The 19302-nt window shown below is 47.9% G+C and overlaps 1 protein-coding gene across 6 annotated transcripts in view; it reads left to right on the plus strand.

Annotated features, from left to right (window-relative positions):
- The window catches only part of Tbc1d22a (TBC1 domain family, member 22a), a 287645-nt gene that overhangs the window by 61112 nt on the left and 207231 nt on the right, over window positions 1-19302 (plus strand). For all 6 annotated transcript variants that reach the window (XR_015624388.1, XR_015624387.1, XM_087559126.1 and 3 more), the window contains 1 exon segment: window positions 18102-18172. Coding sequence is in view for 4 of the 6 variants with exons in the window: in XM_087559126.1 (XP_087415252.1) it covers window positions 18102-18172 (71 nt within the window). In the remaining 2 variants the exon portion in view is untranslated.

Consider the following 19302-nt stretch of genomic DNA (forward strand, 5'->3'; position numbering starts at 1 on the left):
CCTTTGGTGAAACAAGCTGCTGTGGGAATCCCTTGCTCTGTGCTTAGCTCCTAGGGATGTTTGGATGCTCTCGGAGGAGGGCTGTTGGATCCATTATCTGTTTTGAGGGTATCAGGCAAACAGAGCTGTGTCACCTCCTGCTTCTCTGGGATGACAAAGGTCAAGTTTCTTTCCTATTAATGAAAGTGAGTTGCATCTGTGAAGCTGATTCACCTGCGAACAGACGCTGACAGGCAGCAGCGAACAACACCCGGTGTTCTCACATGATCTGTAAGGGCAGCGCTTTCAGTTCATCACAGCTGCCGGTTTCCTCCTGTGGTGGACTAGAAAGCCTTTGGGAGGGTGGTAAGAAAGCTCAGGCTGGGTGCAGGTGGTGGTCAGCAAGACACGATTCCACAATCTCTCTTTGGCCTGTCACTTGCAAAAGAGGACAGTCTTGGGCTAGGTGGACTGACCTCACTTGGGTGCAGATTTAAGAGCAGGGTATGGTGGGTGTGGGCACTGGGCTCTTATTCAATCCTTCTGGGTCCTCTGGGGAAAGTCCACTGAGGATCATTTCCTTTCTTCCTCTCCCTGCTGTATGTACTGGGTACACGTAACTGCCTGCAGACCATGAGCAGTTGCTCACGTGCTCCTGCCTTCCCCCGTCTTCCTGATTTGGAGGTTACATGCACAACCCTAGGTAACTGCTGAAAGTCTGCGTGGCCCCTTTAACTTTGTGTATTCACCCGCAGGGCTTCATAAATAGCTCCTCTGTACCACATAACAGCCATGTGACTAAGGCTTGAGGTGGACAAATTTCAAATGTGGTTGGGTATGAGAACGGGGAGAGCTGATGGGTGGAATGGACAGCCCAGGAGTACAGCTCAGTTGGGATGCACAAGCCAAGGCCGCTAGATAATTCCTAAACAGGGCTGGCCTGAGTCAGATCATCCATTGGGCCCCTATAGGATCTGTTGCTGGACCCATGAGTATGACAGTGTCAGCATCCCTTTGGGCACTACAGCAGTTGATGGGCAGAACGCATGTTGAACTGTGGGCTGGAAAGCACTGTGAGCTTGTGGCCCTAAACTGACCTTTGAATGGACAGCAGCAGGAACATGTTGGGTCGGACATGGGCACAGCCTTGTCCAGGTGTTTGTTAACAGTGGCCAGGTCTTACGTTTTTGTTGCTTCTGCTCTAGAACTCTGGAGAAGAAAGCTCTGTCCAGCTGGCAGCCCAGGGGCCCTGGGGTCTAGGATTCTATAGTCTTTGGTTTCTGTGCTGTCTGTGTTACCTGTACAGGAGAGAGACACTGCTGAGAGGAGGACCGCCCTTAATTTTCTGATTAGTGAAGAAAAGACCCAAACAGTGGGATATTGAGGTTTTTAATCAATTGTTTCCGGATAAATACCCAACTTTCTCTTATCTCAGCTGATTAGATCCCATCTTTGTGCTGCCGACTGACAGATGTCTGCGTTCAGGCGCAGGCTTGTGTCTGACTCAGGCTCAGTCGTGTACATGTATTCTGAATAAGCCTTTTGTTCCATTGAGAAGATTAAGGGCAGTATTTGGTTGGGAAAATTTTAATGAAGCACCTAACAGGGCTATTATTCATTTTTGAAACAAGTTGCTCTGGTTGCCATAGTGACATTAAACCTTTTATTAAATGTTTTCCTTTCAGCCTTGAATAAGTTTTTGGGAAATGCTGGTGGGGGAGCTGCAGATCCGCGGACCTGGCATCTGGCAGGAATTTTCTGGCTCTGCCGAGTTAAATCATTCAGGGAATTTATGTTATAGGAACATAAAGCTTATAAATCTAGTTTATCATATCTATCATTTAATTGTTCATGCAAGCCAGCTCTTCATGTAGCGATTTACAGTAATCTCAGTGAAATAACAGTTTTGTGTCACAAATGAATAATGCATGCAAAGAAATTGTTGAGCTCCTTAAAATCATTATGCTCAAAATATTAGGCTCTTATTTGAAAGTGATAGAATGATGATCGCATAGAGGCTGCAGGCTGGGGACCTCAGAGTGGGTCGCCATCATCATGTTGGGGCTCCAGCTCTCAGAAAGGAAGTGGTGCAAGGCGGCTCCGGAATGACCTGGTGTCTTGCCGCAGTTCCTGCTTGCAGCAGTCAGCCGGGACCTGGCAATACTGGACCTGTGGGTGGGCTGGGGTGTTGGCTCGAGGGAACGCTCTGTGTTTAAAGGATGAGAGGCTTCTTAGACGTCCATCTGCCTGGGACAAGACGAGAGTTATGTTGCCATTAGTGCTGTTGCCAGGCCAACCCTGGGAGTTTGCCACTGAGGTCTGCGGCTGAGCGCCTTGCTCCTCCCTTCCCCTTATGTGTTCCCAGCAGCACACACGTGCCACAGGTAAGCAGTGCTGTCAGAAGCTGAGGTGAGCAGCAGGCAGTCACTGCTCTGACGTTCAGTGGGGAGGATGCATTGAATGTGGCTCCTTATTAGCAGCGTCCATCCGTCCGTCCATCCGTCCATCTGTTCCCATGTCTGCATGTCACCAGGCTGGCGACAGCTTCCTTGCCAGGACGTTAGCTCTTTGGATGGCCACAGTAAGAAATGTGGGTGATACTGGGGTGCCTGGGTGTGAGAGGGAGGCAGCTCCTCACCACAAGGGGGAGGCCCTGCTTCTTGGGAAGCAGGAGTTTTCCAGAACGAGAGTGTCATCAGTCACTGTCAGAAGGCCTGTTCTTCCTTTACCTTCTCTCATGCCTTTAAAAAAGACCTGCGTTATGAAAAATTTCAACCACACACAAAGGTCAAGAGAACATGCAATGAAGCCAGGACACCAGTCCCTGACACTCAGCGACACTCAGCGACTGTCAGTTGCCGCCACGGTCGGCTCATCTGTCCCTCTTTTCCTTTTTCTTTGCTGGAGTATTTCAAAGAAAATCCCAGACATCATGTCATCTCACCTCCCTGTGCTTCAGTATGCATGAAAAAAATCTCTCCGTCTCCATCTATTTTCAGAACACGGTGCTGCCAGAGCCCCTCAGACAGGCCTCCCCGAGTGGAGACTGGGGGTGCAGCAGGTCAGGCCTGGGCCTCCCAGGCTATCTGCCTTCCCACTCACAGTCAGAAAGTCCTGTGGTCTTTTGCTGACTGGGACTTGGGCTGAGGTCTCAGGTTGACAAAAACCATTCAGAAGGAAGAATCTAATCAGTGGCTCGAGTGGCCTGATGGCCTAGGGACATGTGGTGTGTTCTGAAGATTTAGTTTTAGAAGAGATGTTGCTTAGGAGCCCAGGAGGCAGGGTGACTTGCACTGAGATGTCCTGTTCCATAGTCCCACTGTCCCACAGCCCTGCTCCAGGTTCCCATGCTCATGATCGTCATGGGTCTTGGGTGTGGGACCAACTAGGTCCATCTCGTGTCTCGTTCCCTCAGGTTATCCTTGCCAGGTTTGCTAGTGAGGTCTGGAGTTCAGTGTCTCCTGAGTCAGGACTTGGGAGTTTCTTATGGTAAGGCGCACACATTCACCTTGTCTTAGAGCCTACAAGGCACTGCGGTCCCCCTCATTCCCGAGAGAGAAAATAGGATTTTGAGTTTCAACTCCAAGTTGACATTTGTAAACAAAACATCTAAAAAGCATGTTAAGGGCCAGTCCTGAGTTACTTGGGAAACAGTTTACAAACAGAGCAAATGATCGAGACAAGAAAGAGAGAGCGAGCATGTGTGCTCACAAGTGTGGGTGTCTGTATAGAAAATACCGGACGAGAACGTCCCTGGGCACCTCCTCAGTGGCAGGCCTTCTTCCTGGGTGGCAGTCCTGTTTCAGAGTGGGGTGAGAGCTTATTTGTTGTTTGAAGGATGGCATTGTCATCGAGGGCTTTGCTCATTATGAGTGGCTTGATACATTTCCTCTGTCTGCAGGGCCTCTGGTATTTTCACTCCCTCAGACAGTGTGGAGGAGGGACTTGACAGGAGCTCTTGAAGATCCTCATGGAGATTAGGGTCTGCCTCAGCTCCTGCAAGTATAAATCTCAGGCTGGCATCAGGGACCCTGAGAACCGCAAGGGGTGCTGCTGTGGAGAGGCCCTTCTCGTGTAGCTAGCTGGGGTTGATTCTAGGCCCATAAATTGGCCCTTGATGAACTGCAGTGGTTTTAAAAGCAGGCTGCATCGGAATTTTAAGTAATGCCTCACTGAGACAGCTACTTCAGAGCAGGCCACAGGGTTCTCAGAGTCGAGGGTGACCGGGGCCGTGGTAGCTAACCACTACTTTGCAGACTCTCTCAGCGCTGCAGACAGCAGTGCCAAGTTGGGCTCTTTGCTAGATATTTATCACCTCTTTCTCCATGACAGGGCCTTTTGGTTGCTGTAGCTAGAGCTGTAAGATGATGTTTATGCTGTTTCTCTATATCACTTTTTTATTGTGTACTATTTCTGTTGCAAATAGTCATAAATATGCTTACCGTTTTGACTGCATTATGACATGTTGCTGTAAGTAGGCATGTACACTTTGGGTTACAAGGCTGAGCAATTTCGTGTTCTTCCGGCATTTCTCCTGGTGTGTGTTAGTCTCTGGTAACAGTGTCTGGTCCCTTCCTTTCTGAACATGTCGGGGTCTGTGGCCTCTGATCCCATTACCTTCTGGAGTACCTCCCATACACTCTTGACCTTCACCAACCTGGTGTTGACTAAGGCGCAGTCACTGATATCTTTATTAGGGAACAGCTAAGTCAACTCACATGTCCACCTTGCCCTTCTCACAGCCTGAAATGGTTGTTGAGAGCAGCTGGGCAGTGGGCATGAGCAGAGAAAACAGAAAAGCATTGCACATGTGATACAGCTCACCTAACCTGTGCTCCTCCAGGACCACTGCATTCTTAGACACATAGCAGCTCTGATTATCTGCTTAAGACCCCTACACACATAGTGGCTGAATTGTCCATTTAAATTTTTGTGAATTATGTGGCAATAAAAATTTAAATTGATGTGTATTTTGGCACTTGTCATGGGCCATGTCTGAGGGATAGGGCAGAGGCCATCTCTTAGGGAGGTTTTGGTCTCTCGCATAGGAGGGATGGTATTAGATCATCCTGGGTAGGAAGACTGATGATACTTTCCGTGTGTTGCCACCTGATGTTACCTTACTGGTTCACACCTGGACTGGGTATCTCTTATGGTCTCTCCTGTGTCCCTGCGCTTGTCCTGAGTCCCTTCTGTTACCCCAGCGTGAATGTGAAGGTAGCGACTTGGACTGAGTACTGAGCCAGCATGGGCTCTTCTGCTTTCAAGGGCTAAACCTAGCCTGGCCTCTTTGCTCACAAGGCAAAACAAGAGTCTGATGAGCTTTCCTCTGTGACCCCAGATGTTGAATTAGAGCAGTGACCAGAAAGTCCACAGTTCACCTCAGAGGGGACAAGATAGCCACTGGGGAGGAGTAGAAATGTAGATTCAGATGTCTGAGTTTGTTGCTATTGACTGGGGGGGGGGAGGAGCCAGGCAGGAGGAGGCCATTGCTCAGCACAGAGTAGCTGCTGGTTTCTGGTCTTTCTGATGAGCATACTTTTCCTGCCTGGATGTCAACTTATGGAAATGGGTATTCAAAAGAGAACAGTGTTAGCCAGCCGGCAGGGACTTCCCAGAGCCCTTCCTTTTGCATATTCAGTGTTGGAGGTGCATGATTGGATGGGCTTCTTCCTAAAGGATGCCTTGTCTCACTGTGTGGGGCTCCAGGGATGCTGAAGTGCCCTCCCAACAAGTCAAGGGCAAAGTCAGGATCAGATGTGCTTCCTGTCCACTGTGTGCTTGGCTCTTTGCAGAGATGCTGTGGGTGTGTGTGGTCTGGCATCTCTTGCTGCCCAAGGAGAGGAGGGTGGTAGAGAGACAAGGGTGCAGAGGCTCTTTGGAGGCTCTTTGGAGGCTCTTTGGAGGCTCTTTGGAGGCTCCATTTACTTGCAGGGCCCTCTGGGAAAGGAGGCATGGCTTCCCCTGGCCCAGGGCCTAGGGCTCAGGGCAGCTACTTCTGCATGTCTTTGGCTTGGCCCTTGTGAAGTGATGCTGAGCTCTTGCTACTCATTTTCTTGAGGCCTGCAGAGGCCACATGATGTCGGTGTTTGACCCCTGTGTACAGTTGGGATCTGCTCATGTTTGAGTTTCAGTCGTCCACGGCCCCCATTTCCTCAGATGCTGAGAAGCTGCTGCCAGAGATATCTTGTGTGGCTATGGGCTGAGAGGTACTCACTGCCCTCTCCTGACTCCTGTCGGCCTCTGGCTCTCACTTGGCTCTAGCACTAGTGTTGGTCATTTTTTTCTGAGCACAGCCTCCCGTCAGGCGTCTGCACACTTTGTCGGCACACTCCTGCTTGTACCTTTGCTTACAGTGTTTCCTCCAGCGTCTGCCTGTCTCCCCACACTGCCCCAACTGATTGAGGGAGAACTAGACTCAGGTCATCTCCCAACCTCCAGCCTGCCTGTCCTGGAATGCTTGCTATGTCTGCCAACCAGGAGCCATTCTTGGTGCTGGGAGATGGCCTGATTTCCTGGTGCTGGAACCTGTTGGAAATGGTTTGCAGCCCTTCCTCACTGAGGTGACTGTGAAGGGCTGTTTGAGACTCAGAAGGTAGTGGGTGACTGGCCAAGGCAGGGGAGTATTGACTGCCGAGCATGCTCCTGTCTCTCTTGTCCCTTCTTCAGCCTTGTCTTTGACTCTGGCCCTGCCTTCTCAGACTTTCCTTCTGTTCCTGTCCTGTCCTTCTTCACGTGCTGGCAGGGTTGAGGAAGACATCTTCAGGGGCCCGTTAGAATTGTCCAGTCCTGAAAAGTCAGGGGTGATGGCACCCAGATCCCTGCCTCTAGAGAAATCGTGAGCACTCAGAGTACTCAGTGACATGGGGTGGGAGTCTGTGAGCCCGTACTTGCTTGAGGCTTGCTCCACCTCCATGAGGCTTTCTAGATTAGAGCAGAACATCCATCTTTTCCCCCAACCTGAGTTCCTAGGGTTGGAGCTGTCTTGAGTGATACACCATGCCACATGCCGGGAATCTGGCTTTTATTCTCACTTTGCAGAAGCAGAAAATTTGAAGGTATTCAAAGACCTTTCCTTTGCCCAGATGTTCTTGAGAGATGAGCTGGAGCCAAGAAGTCAGTTCAGTTTTCTGATTCAGAGAAAAAGAAACGACTCCTAAACAGGGTCGTGGATTCCAGTAGACATCAGTGAGTTCTCACCGGAGAACTGGACACCCAGCCCTCTGTCTGCTCACTGGGTACTGTGTCTCAGTCTCTTTGTCTGCCTCTGAGGCTCTCTCCTCTGGGTACTGATTCTCAGTCTCTTTGTCTGACTCTGAGGCTCTCTCCTCTGGGTACTGGTTCTCAGTCTCTTTGGAAAAGCTTTCCTCTCTAGATGTCTGTGACGCATCTTCCAGGCTCTCCACTCTTCTGCCCTCACACCTCATTTACTAAACTGAGTTTCATGACTTTTCTTTAAAATCCTCTCTTGTTTCTGAGTGGATATTTTTCAGCTCTTGAACTTTGTGCATCGGTACCCTTCTGGAGAGGACCTCTGCCTTGCTGCTGACTTGTTCTGTCAGAAACAAGGCCAGTGCAGTGTAGAGGGCTCAGGCTTAGGCTGAGAGTCAGCCTTGAGTCCTCTCCTCATCTGTCAAGTAGGGATGGGAACTGCCTTGCAGGGTGGCATGTCCTCACTGGGAAGTGACATGGCGTGGTCATCATGTTAGACCCCCTACCACAGGGGCAGACACTCTAGAAAACGACTTGAGGGAGATACTTATTTGCGTTCATGGTTGGCAGGCTCTGTTGCACTGAGTCTGAGAACAATATGGCAGTCGAAGCCAGAGGCAGAGGCTGCCGAACTTACAGCTGCTGGGAAGCAGAGTGGAGAGCCAGCCAGAGCAAGGCGTGCATTCATGTTCTCCCGTGTGCATGTGATGGCATCGTATATCTTGTTGTGTTAGCAGGTGGCCACAGGCCTTCCTTCTCTCCATCCTCCCTTTCTCCTCTCATCTCATTTAGGTTAGCCGCCTTCACTTCTTCCCTTCCTCCCTCCCTCCCTTCCTTCCTTCCTTCCTTCCTTCCTTCCTTCCTTCCTTCCTTCCTTCCTTCCTTCCTTCCTTTTCTTAGATAGGTTCTTGCTATGTAGTAACCTAGGTTAAAAATCCTCCTGCCTCAGCCTCACAGATGCTGGGATTAAAGGTACGTGCCATCACACCCAGCACTAGCTGCCATCTTGACCTACTCTTTAGATGGCCGGTCTCCCTGGTCTTTTAGGGAAATGCCTGATGGCCTTTGTTAACTCTCAACATGTCAGATAAAGTGACAGCCAATCTGTCCCTATTCTTTCACATGTTGGCCTGGTCTTCTCTGTGCATGTGGGCCTGCCCTTGGTCAGAGTTTTTTTTTTTTTTTTTTTTTTTTTAAGATTTATTTATTGTGTACACTGTAGCTGTCTTCAGACACACCAGAAGAGGCCATCAGATCTCATTACAGATGGTTGTGAACCAACATGTGGTTGCTGGAATTTGAACTTAGGACCTTTGGAAGAGCAGTCAGTGTTCTTAACCACTGAGCCATCTCTCTAGCCTCAGAGTTCATTTCTGTTAACCTGGGGTGACCTCCAGTCAGTTTCCTCACTTCTCCCTCCCCTTTGATTCATTCCCTATCCTCTAAGGAGGGAAGTCACATGGTAACAGGACCTTCCTCTGCAACTCTCACAATCTTCATTTTCCAGAACAGAGCCTAACTTCCTGCTACTTAGTGCCCTCTGGAATTGGAGTCTTGTTTATACTTTTGTTCTCTACAACAGCAACCTGCTGGTCTGACTGAACTGTACCTGTTGCTCTCTTCAGACACTTGTGAATAGTAGCTGTTAACGTTGTGTTAAGATAATAGAAGACTCTGAGGACAGAGTCACAAGGAGGACACAAGGGTGGGGCTTAGCATTTTCTCTTTTCTCCCCATTTTCTGTGGTCCCAGTGTCATAAGGAAGCCTTGTGCCAGCTAGAGTATTTCTTGATGCTTGCACACATCCTGAGATGACTACTTACCATGTCTCACCTTGTTGGCTTGAACAGTGTGTCACATGGTTACCCATCTATAGGTGTGAATGGGGGATACCTGGAACCCTGTGGTGCTGTGAATGATGGCCCTCGTAGGGCCATAGGGAGTGGCACTGTTAGGAGGTGTAGCCTTCTTAGAGGAAGTGTGTCACTGGAGGTGGGCTTTCAGGTTTCTAATGCTCAAACCAGACTCACTGTCACTTTCTTTTCCTGTTGCCTGCTGGTCTTGATGTGGAAATCTTGGCTTCTTCCTCAGTACCATGTCTGCCTGCATGCCTCGTGCTGTGACCATAATGGACTAAATCTCTGAACTGTAAGCCGAATGTTATATAAGAGTTGCTTTGGTCATGCTGTCTCTTCATGGCAATAGAAACATCAACTAAGACAAGCCCTTATTTCATATCTGTCTCGTCAACCCACATCCTCATGAAGCTTGGACCAGGATACACACTAGCCTGGAAGCAAGTCAGACAATAGTTGTACAGTGGGGCAAAGGAGGCTCAAGGACTCTGAGAGTGAGGGGTGCTCATTTCAGCACTGTTTCCACCAGGAACACTGCGGTGCCCACAGGGTCACTCTTCTGGGGTCAGTGATGGACTTTGGTAAGAACCTGGGACAGACAGTGTTCTAAACAAAAGTAGTCTGATTCCGCCCTAAGCCTGAGTCTGCTCAGTGAGTTCTGGGCAGATGGATGGTGGCTCTGGCCAGGTCCTGGCAGCCCCAGATTTCTCCTTGCCACCTAAGCTATCTCTCAGAGCATCACAGGTGACATCATTTGTAGGGACTGGAAGAATATATTTGCTTTGTCTTTATAATAGCATTGGGTACTTATCTGAAGTTAATTGGCTTATCATAGACATGATTGTCTCTGGCCTTCTAGCACATATATCTTCCTGCCAGCAGACCCTACAGTCACATGTGGCATCCTCTGGATAGCCACTTTTCCTTCTGGGTAGCAGAAGGAAAGCAGTCCAAGGGAGTCCCTCCGGAGTGCCTGGGTACACCGCTGTCCTCCCATAGCTGTCCAGGGCTTTGGTCTGAGGAGCTTCTGTGGATGGTGTCAGGATGGCACAGCAGCATGAGAGCTGGGGTGAGTATACGTGGCTGGGCTGGTTTCCTAAACCTGTGCACAGATAGGACAGAAGCTGTCTTTAGGAGCCTGCACTCCTGCCTTTCAGTGTTGTGGGTAGTAGCATCAGTACAAGGGAGTACCTAGCTGCTGGTGCTGTCGTCACAGTCTCACCGCTGTGGGGCAGGGCTAAGTACAGCCTTCTCACTTCTTCTCCCCCTTCCCTGTCTCGCCTACACATGTACAAATGTTATAAATACACGGTATTGTATGCTGAAATTCTTAGGAGGCCCAGGGTCTGTCTTCAATGACTCTTACTGGAAAGCACAAATGGGAGTCTCAAGCTTCTAATTTGTTTGCAAGGATTTAGATTTTTAACATGGAATAGCAGTAGCCTTTCCTTTAATTAAATGCCATGCAGCATTGGCTGTGAGATCAATGTATTGAAGGGAAAGCCAGTGTACTCAGTCCTTGTGAAGTGACTAACAGGTGATTAGGGCTCGTGCAGGCTGGGAAGAGGGAGCTGGTTCACAAGGCTCCCTCCTCCCGTTAGTTGTACTTTGCTTTCCCTGCCCCTTCCCCTGTCTTTGGAAGGCTAGAGTTTCTCCTTAACTATCTTGGGTGTGTTCTCAGCTATACCTTGGGTAGCGACACTCATTTAGGACCTTTAAGGAAAAGAACACCCCTCCAAAAAAGGTTTCACATTTATAGGTCAGGCCTAATGGGAGGCCTGGGGACCACAGATAGCTAGAGTTCTGATTCCACACTACAGTATTTGTGTGTGTGTAGGGATAGAGGGGGAGCTGGGGTGTATGGGCGGGTGGTAGGGAGAGAGGGTGGGGGAACCGAGAAAGAACCAACTCTTTTCTAAATGTGCTATGATGGGCGTTAAGTGCTGTTTGTACTGTGGATGATTCTAGAGTTGCATGAACAAAGCTATTGGCCCAGGGGTGGGAACATTTTAGATGAACTTGTATGTGGGTTAGAGGACCCCTTCCACAGAGATCCACTCAGGATCCCACCTACCTCTTACTTGGTGAAGGGTGGAGTGTTCCCCGAGTTCCTCTTGGTACTCTGTACTGTCTGTCCATCCTGTGGCTAGCTGCTCCAGATCCTGATGGTTCCTTCCATCCTGTAGGACCAGCCCTCCTCTGACTGTAACAAAAGCTGCTTGCTAAAGCCTGGCCTTGTACCCACTGTTGCAAAGTTTCCGTCTTCCAGATCCCCTTTCCTGAGGAGATGGTGTGATTTGAGGAGCAGATCACATACCGCAGGATCCAACATCTAAAGTGTGTGGTTCAGAGGTCTTTAGTGTATGCACATGTGTGGAATTGTGCAGTCACTGTTGTCAGTCTTGGGATATTTTCACCACTTCCCCAAGGGAGTATGTGTCCCTGATTTATTTCCCCATGTCCCACCTCTTCTTGCCTCATCTAGGTAGCCACTGTTCTACTTCTGCCCTGGATGTGCCTATTGTGAGCATTTTTATGAGCAGAACCCTAAGTAGATGGTCTTTGCACACTGGCTTCTTTCACAGTGTTTCCACCTATCCACACTGCCACATGCAACCTTTGTTAATTTATTTTGGTTGAATAATTATTCCATTGTATGTGTCTTCCAAAGATCCCTGTGTTAATGTCTGGTCCTCTCAGCCTGTGGTACTTTTGAGGGAGGGTACACTGAACCTTAAAGACATGGTGCCTACCAGATCTCATGGTCCATGGAGTTTATGCCCTCCAAGAGAATGTGAGGATCCCAGCCTGTTCCTTAGGCACGGCTGTGAACAGTTCTGTCACAGTCTGCAGCCAGGCCAACAAACAAACCATGGCCTGAAACCATTAGCTGTGAGCCACAGTGACCGTTTTCTCTTAGGAGCTGGTTGTCTTAAGGGTTGCCACAGTGGAAAGCTGACAAGTATGGTGCGCAGGCTGCAGTCTGTGTGTCCGCTCATCCTCTCATGGATGTGGATGTTTCTGCTTCGAGTCCAGTGGACAGCACAGTGGAGACCGTAAGTCTTGTTTCCAGTGTTCTCGAATAGGTATTGAGGGTGTCTAATGTGCTGAGGACTGGCAGACTGTCTTCTGTTGGGCCATTTTTCACACTTAGAGTAGTGTGGGAGGGTTCCGGTTTACCTGAATTTTAAAACTTTAGCTTTTGCGTGTGAAGTGGCTCCTCCTATCAGTGTGACTTTGAGTGTCTTTTTCATGTGCTTATTGGCTGTCTGTGTATTTCCATGGATAAATACCTCTTCATGGTCTTTTCATTTTCCATTGACTGCATGTGTGCTTGTTAACGGCACCCGTGGTATTCGTTTTATTTATTTATTTTTTCTTCTTAGTACTGGGGCAGGGCGGGGCGGGGGAGGTCACACCCTAAGCTTTATGCATGCTGGGCACACATTCCATCTCTGAGCTCTTGGCCAGCCAGCTCTTATGCAAGCCTACTCCTGACATTTAGTAATACTCTTGTATTCAGGTTGGCTGCTGTGAATGGGTCCTACAGGTTGGGGGGCAGCTTCAGGTTGCAGGTCACGTTGTACCTGCTTCCTGGTCTGACCTCTGAGACCTATGTGTAGCTTGAGTAGCAACAAGCTGGGTCCAGTGTCACAGGCTGGTGTTCAGCAGTCCCAAGCAGTATGTCTGGTGTTCTTGTCTGGACACCTTCTAGAGGCTTCCTCCACTGATACAGAAGAGCAGACAAAGAGGAGGCTCTTAACAGTGACAGTAGAGGGATGATTCTAGGTCTTAGAAAAGAAGGCTTTAGCGTCCTTGATGGTAGGCTGAGGAGAGGCAGAACACCCAGCAGAAGTGACACAGGAACTGTTCCTATGTGCCCTAAAGCAGCTTTATTTCAGGAGGATTTGTTCCCTACTGATTAAAGCATGCTCTCTGTGTGTACATTATTAAAAACAAAGTTCATGGTTCTGTTCAAAGTAGAAAAGCATCAATTAGAGAAATAGCATATGACAGAAAAAACTTCTGGAGCACCTGCCTGGTGGGTACCAGTAAGCAGGACAGGCTGGCATGCTGCTAGGGATTTGCATCTGAGTCACCGTCGTTTGTGTCAGAAAGCAGTGTCCCTGTGATGTCTGCCCTCTTCAGAAGAGAAGCCTCTTTGTGGGCAGCCAGCACAGGGCACATGTGTTATTCTTCCATGAAGTTCTTGGGCACAGCCCTTATGTGGTCTTGCAAGTGACGTTAGAGGCTTCCTCAGGTAAAGCGGCTGTTCAAGTCGAAATTACCCCAGTCTATGCTCACAGCAGACTGCCTGAGAGCAGTTGTGTGCTCACCCGTTGGGTGTTACAGTTCATTTACAATTTAACCCAACCTTATTTTGGAGGATTTTGTATTTTAACGTGTAGTTCTTGATCACATCAAGAATTTTGGGCCTTGCTTTTGTGTAGCCTCTGCTGTTCTGGGAATCTTCATTTTTCCCCTCTGGGCTCTTTTGTCTTTTAACTTCTGTATGTGCCTTCTATGTATAAGTACTGTGAACCTTCATATGCTACATGAAATTGTCAAACCTGCCACTTGCTGTTTTGATAATCTAGGTTCTTTCACTGTAAAGTTGCCTCCTAACTTGTATATTTAGTTTATTAATCTTTTTGTCGTTTTTGAGATTCATGTTATATTTTGGAAGACCTTTTCAAAACATAGCAGAAGATTCTGTCCCCTCTAGTCTTTAGCCTTCCTATTACACACAGAAACAGCCGGGCTGCCCTCATGTAGACTTGGTGTCATTCAGACCTTGCTTCTGTGGTAAGATCCAGACTCTTTGTAGAAATAGGTACCGTGTCGTGTGAATGCTGCATTATCACATCTCAGTGCTCATGTGTGTACGCATTTGATTTTGAACCATTATTCCCATCTCCTGGGGCTTGTCCCTTAGGCTCTCACAGAGGGCTCCTGTCTTCATGCCCATAACTCTGCCATGGGTTTCTTAACTCTCCACTGCAAATCTGTTCGCTCTGTCCATCTGTCTGTCCATCTGTCTGTCTGTCTCTCTACCTGTCTACATATATAAGTTATCTATCTATCTATCTATCTATCTATCTATCTATCTATCTATCTATCTATCTATCTATCTATCTATCAACTGACAAAGTTCCTTTCTAGTCTTGACTGTCTAGACCTCTTGACCTGAACTCACAGAGATCCACCTGCCTTTGCCTTCCAAGTGCTAGGGTTAAAGGTTTTGTGACCATGCCTTTATTTTTTGAAAACATTTTTAAAGACTTATTTTTATTATTTTAAGTAATGTAGGCATTTGTCTGCATGTGAAAATGTGCCTGTGAGTGCTTGTGTCCGCAGGGGCCAGAGGCACCCAGTTCTTTGGAGTCGGAGTTCCAGATGCTTGTGAGCTATTGATGTGGGTGCTGGGAACTGAACTTGGGTCCGCTGGAAGAACAGCAGTAATCACCGGACCATCTCTCCAGCTCCACCTTCTTTTATCTTAGTTACTGTGTGGTGTATTGTATGCATGTCTGTTCATGTGTATGCACATGAGTATAGAGGCCAGAGGTCAATGTCATGCTTCTTCCTTAAAATTATCCATTTATGTTTTGAGAAAGTTCCTTACAGAATTTGGAGTTCATGAATTTTTCTGGATTAGCTGGCCAGCAAGGCTCAGGCTCAACTCTGCCTGGCATGCTGGAATCCCAACATGTGCTGCCGTGTAGGTACATGGGCATTTAGGATTAGAATTCAGGCCCTGAGGCTTAGGTGGCAGTCACTCCCTTGGGAGATGGCCATCTCCTTAGGCCCTCTCCCCATTATTCTTTTATTTATTTATTTAAAAATGCTTTGAAAAATTTATGTTAAGGTTTCTCCTCTCCCCTCCCCTCCCACATTATTCTTATTAAGAATTTTATTGGCTCTCTTAGGACCTTGCTTTCCAGATGAACTTGCCAAATTTTAGCGTACACCCAGAAGCCCATTGCAATTTTATTTCTCTTTATATTAAAATTACATTTTCTTCTGAGTAACAATTGACATAAATTTCCAGTCTGAAACTCACTATCTATCTAACTTGGTTTGACTTGTCTTGTTTTTATTCAGCATCTGTCTGTCTGTCCTTCTGCCCGTCTACTTTCTCTCAGGTCTTTGTGTTTCTTTCTTGCTGCCCTCCCCTGCAGGCTAAGCTTTCTCAGTCTCCGTGAGTCCACCTTTGGCCCTCCAGTCTGCTGTCCACACCATGGACTTCATGAGCTGCTCCTGGGCTTCAATCACCCATTTCTTGACTTAGTTTTTCTGTTGTCATGTTCTCTAAGGAACCAGCCTGACCTTCGGAAGCAACATTCCCCACTCAGCTTCCCTAGTTCTTCTGACCCTTTCTCTTGAGTGGTCGGTTTAGTTATGGCTTTGGTTTAGTTATTTTTGCTTTGGCTGGGAGGTGAGCCCTCCCTAGTGCTAGACATAGAGGCCGTATTTGTTGTTGCTCATGGACATGGCTTTCTTTACTTCTAGCTGTCAGCCCACCCCAGAGGAACTATACCTTAAACTTGTCGAGCCTGGCACCTGCCTGTCTCCATGCTCTTCCAAGGGAAACCTGTAAGTTAGTTTCCTCACATGGCCTGTACACTTTTTTGTTCATTCTGTCTTTGTGACAGGGTTTCTCAGTGTAGCCCTGGCTGTCTTGGAATTCATATTATACAGCAGGTTGGACACGAACTCAGAGATTTGCCTGCCTCTGTCTCCCAAGTGCTGGGATTCAAAGCGTGTGCTACCATGCCTGGCTGGCCTGCACAGTTTTTAGGTTCATGCTTTTCATAGTTTTCTCTTCTCAGTCACACAGGGAAAAGCTGTTGGTTTTGGCAAGTTTGTGCACTGCCTGTCCATCTTGCTTAGTGTGGAACTACATTTCCTGCCTCATTCTTGCTTCTTCCTCTCTTCAGTAGGTTGTAGTTGATGGTTTTAACGTGTTCAGTCTCAGTCTAACTGGGACCCTGTCAGAGGGAGAGAGAAGGTGACTTCCAAGGGATTCCTTAGGAGTGAGGCCTTCCTTGGAGTCCTGAGCAGTTGTGCTATTCTCCCAATATCTATGATGGAATCCATCGGCCACGCACACTGACCACGGGGAGGGGCTTAGCTGTGCACCAGCACCTCACAGGCCCTCGCTGGAGTGGAGTGGGATGTGCTTTGCCAATGCCTCGTCACATCTCAGCTTTTCAACATTGGCCTCAGGACTTGTGGGCACTTTGCACAAGCAACATTCTTCTAGAGAGGGAACACCTGTTTGGGCCATCTGTCGATGCTGAGAGTGGCTTTTCTCCAACAGTGGATTCAACACACCCATGCCTGCACCCTTGGAGTGAATCATGTGATGTGAGCTATTCTTCAGATAGACTACTGTGTTCGGATCTGTTAAGACTTTCTTTGCGATCTCTGTCTGTATTGATAAGTGGTATTTGACTGTGCTACAAAGTCTTTAAGAATAGGAGTTAATACAGTGAAGACAGCTTGGTATTAAAGGCCAAGTTACTTAACCTCTCTGAGACCAGTTCTCATTCATAGACAGGGCTCACAGCCCTGATTAATCCAAGCTGCTTTGAGATAATGTATGCAAAGCTCTTTTTAAACACCGTACCTCGGCAAGACGAGAACTTTATCTCATGCTGTACATTCAACATTCTTGACTGTGTGTGTGTGTGTGTGTGTGTGTGTGTGTGTGTGTGTGTGTGTGGTGTGTGTGTGTGTGTGTGTGTGTGTGTGTGTGTGTGTGTGTGTGTGATGTGGACATGGGTTCAGGGAACATTAACCAGTGTGTGTTCTCAGTGCTTTCTTCAGAAACCACAGCCAGAAAACAGCGCTGTGCGGAGGGAGAGGCACAGCGAGGAGAGGCAGAGGTGCTGTCAGCAAACACTGCTATCAGCATTTGGATATTAGGTCCCCATTCTCCATGGTGTCCTTGCGGAGCTGGGGGAGATCTGATGTTTTCTGAGGGTTCTGTGACTGCAGGTTATGGCTGGTGCTGTCGTCCAATTACTCTCTACTCATTTTACTTAGACTTTAGTAATTGGAAAAAGATTAGATGTCAGGACTTTGCATTTTGTTGATTATATTACCAAAGTCTTCTCTGTAATCACTTCTCTTATTCCCAGTATTAATCATGAGCTCTGAGCTGCTGGAAGAGTCTAATAGTAGATTTCTAATGGAGGCAAAGGAAGCAGTTGCCTTTTTTTGCTGGGGCTGGAGTGTGTGGACGCCCTTGCACACCCACATGTGTGCCCCAGCCACTCAGGGAGGTCAGAGACAAGAACCAGGGCCTACTGTCCTTCCCCATGTCACCCATGTCATACAGTGACTTTCTTTATCCTCTAAGGCACTCACTGTCATGGCTGTAAGTCCCAGCCCTTCTCTCTCCCGCCAATCCTTGTCTGGTTCTCCTCGTTAGTGGTATTTGTCAAGACATCCAGGCCTGTGTTTGTCCACTTTGAAGTTCTCTTATCCTGTCTATATATCGTGTAGCACACCTTTGTCAGGTGTGTGAAGACAAGCTCGCCTCCCAGAGACCAGTGCTGAGGGGACAACTCAGACAGGCATTAAGAGGTGGAGGGTGAGAGCTGGAGAGACGGCTCAGTGGTTAGGAGCACCGGCTCCTCTTCTAAAGGACCTGGTTCAATTCCCAGCACCCACATGGCAGCTCACAACTGTCTGTAATTCTAGTTCCAGGGGGATCCGATAGCCTTATATACACATACAAACAGGAAGAGTGTCAATATATATAAAAACAAAAACAAATAAATCATTACGAAGCAGCGAGTGGTCCGGAGTGGGAGAGAGGAGAGCCAACTGGGCTGTCCAAACAGGCAGTGCTCTGGTTTGCTTTAATAAGGTGCTGTTATTCGTTATCTTTTGTGTATTGAGGTCATTCACTCTGAAATGTTTATCAATTAGGCTTACACTGGTTCCATTTGTGGGGCTTTCTGCCTACTGAGGAGTCTGATAGGATATGGTAAGTTGCTGTAGAACCTTTTGTAACCCTGCTTTTCTTTGTTCTTCCAACAGAGGAATTACGGAAGCTGAGCTGGTCCGGAATCCCAAAGCCAGTTCGTCCAATGACATGGAAACTTCTCTCAGTAAGTTTGCACACCAGTGCTCAGTCTAGTTACTTTATTCCTGTGAGTCCAGTGGCCTGACACCTGGGTGGAGGAGTATGGCTTGCTGGCTGTGGCCACACACTTGTCTATCTTGGTTGCATAATGACACAAGCCTTTGCTGTGTCCAAGAAGGCATTGTCTAGTTTTAGCTTAATTTCAAGGTTGGTTTGGCAAGTCTGGAAGAAAGCGAAGATGAGCACCAGCTTGTGACAGCTGTGTTCATTCCCACCGACTTCCACCATTAAAGAATGCTGTATGCAGGCTCGCGACTCAGGAGCTTACAGCACAGAAGCCCTCAGAGCCCAGAGGAAATGGGTATGGATCAGCCAAGAAGGGTCAGCAGTGCTGTTGGTGAACAAGAACAAGAAGAGGAGGAGGAGGAAGAACAAGAGGAAGAGGGAGAAGAGGAGGAAGTAGAAGAGGGAGAAGAAGAGGAAGTAGAAGAGGGAGAAGAGGAGGAAGTAGAAGAGGGAGAAGAGGAGGAAGTAGAAGAGGACAAGGAGGTGGGGTAGGAGGCGTTGGACATAGCCTGTTAGTGTAGTGGAGAGTAGAGGCCAGTGCCCTGAGCCCCAGCACTAAGCTGCTGCCCCAGAAGACCTCAGGGAATGTTCAGTGGTTGGTGGCTGTCTGTGTGCCCTCACTTACAGACCTGGCTTCAGGTTGGAAGTGAGAACAGTTCACTGGCAGTTTGCTTCTCTTTTCTCTTTGTTTTATTTTTGGAGCTCAGTCACAGGGAACTTTGGGTACCTACTCTAAATTGAGTCTGACTTTCAGTGTTTAAAAGACTTTTGTGCTAATGAGTCGTAATAAATTTTCAGTTCAGTACCTCGTAATCCTAAATGCAGATGCAGCTCTGAACAGCAAATATTTATTGATTAAATATCTCATGCAATTAAGGCTAGACCTGCTGTGATCACTAGCACTCTCTTTTGTGTTTTTTAAGTGTTTTCAGCCACATTTTCAAATGCCCTCTAAAAGAGATTATGACTCTGGATTGGCTTGTAGGAAGTTATGATGTAAATGTCTGGAAGCCCCTATGTCACAGTGCTGTGCTCATCAAGAACCAGCTGGTTTATGAGGAAAGGCTTATGAGAGGCTCTTGCTCTTTC

This window comes from Rattus norvegicus, chromosome 7, assembly GCF_021556685.1.
Source record: "Rattus norvegicus strain SHRSP/BbbUtx chromosome 7, alternate assembly SHRSP_T2T, whole genome shotgun sequence".
In the NCBI taxonomy this organism is placed as follows: domain Eukaryota; kingdom Metazoa; phylum Chordata; class Mammalia; order Rodentia; family Muridae; genus Rattus; species Rattus norvegicus.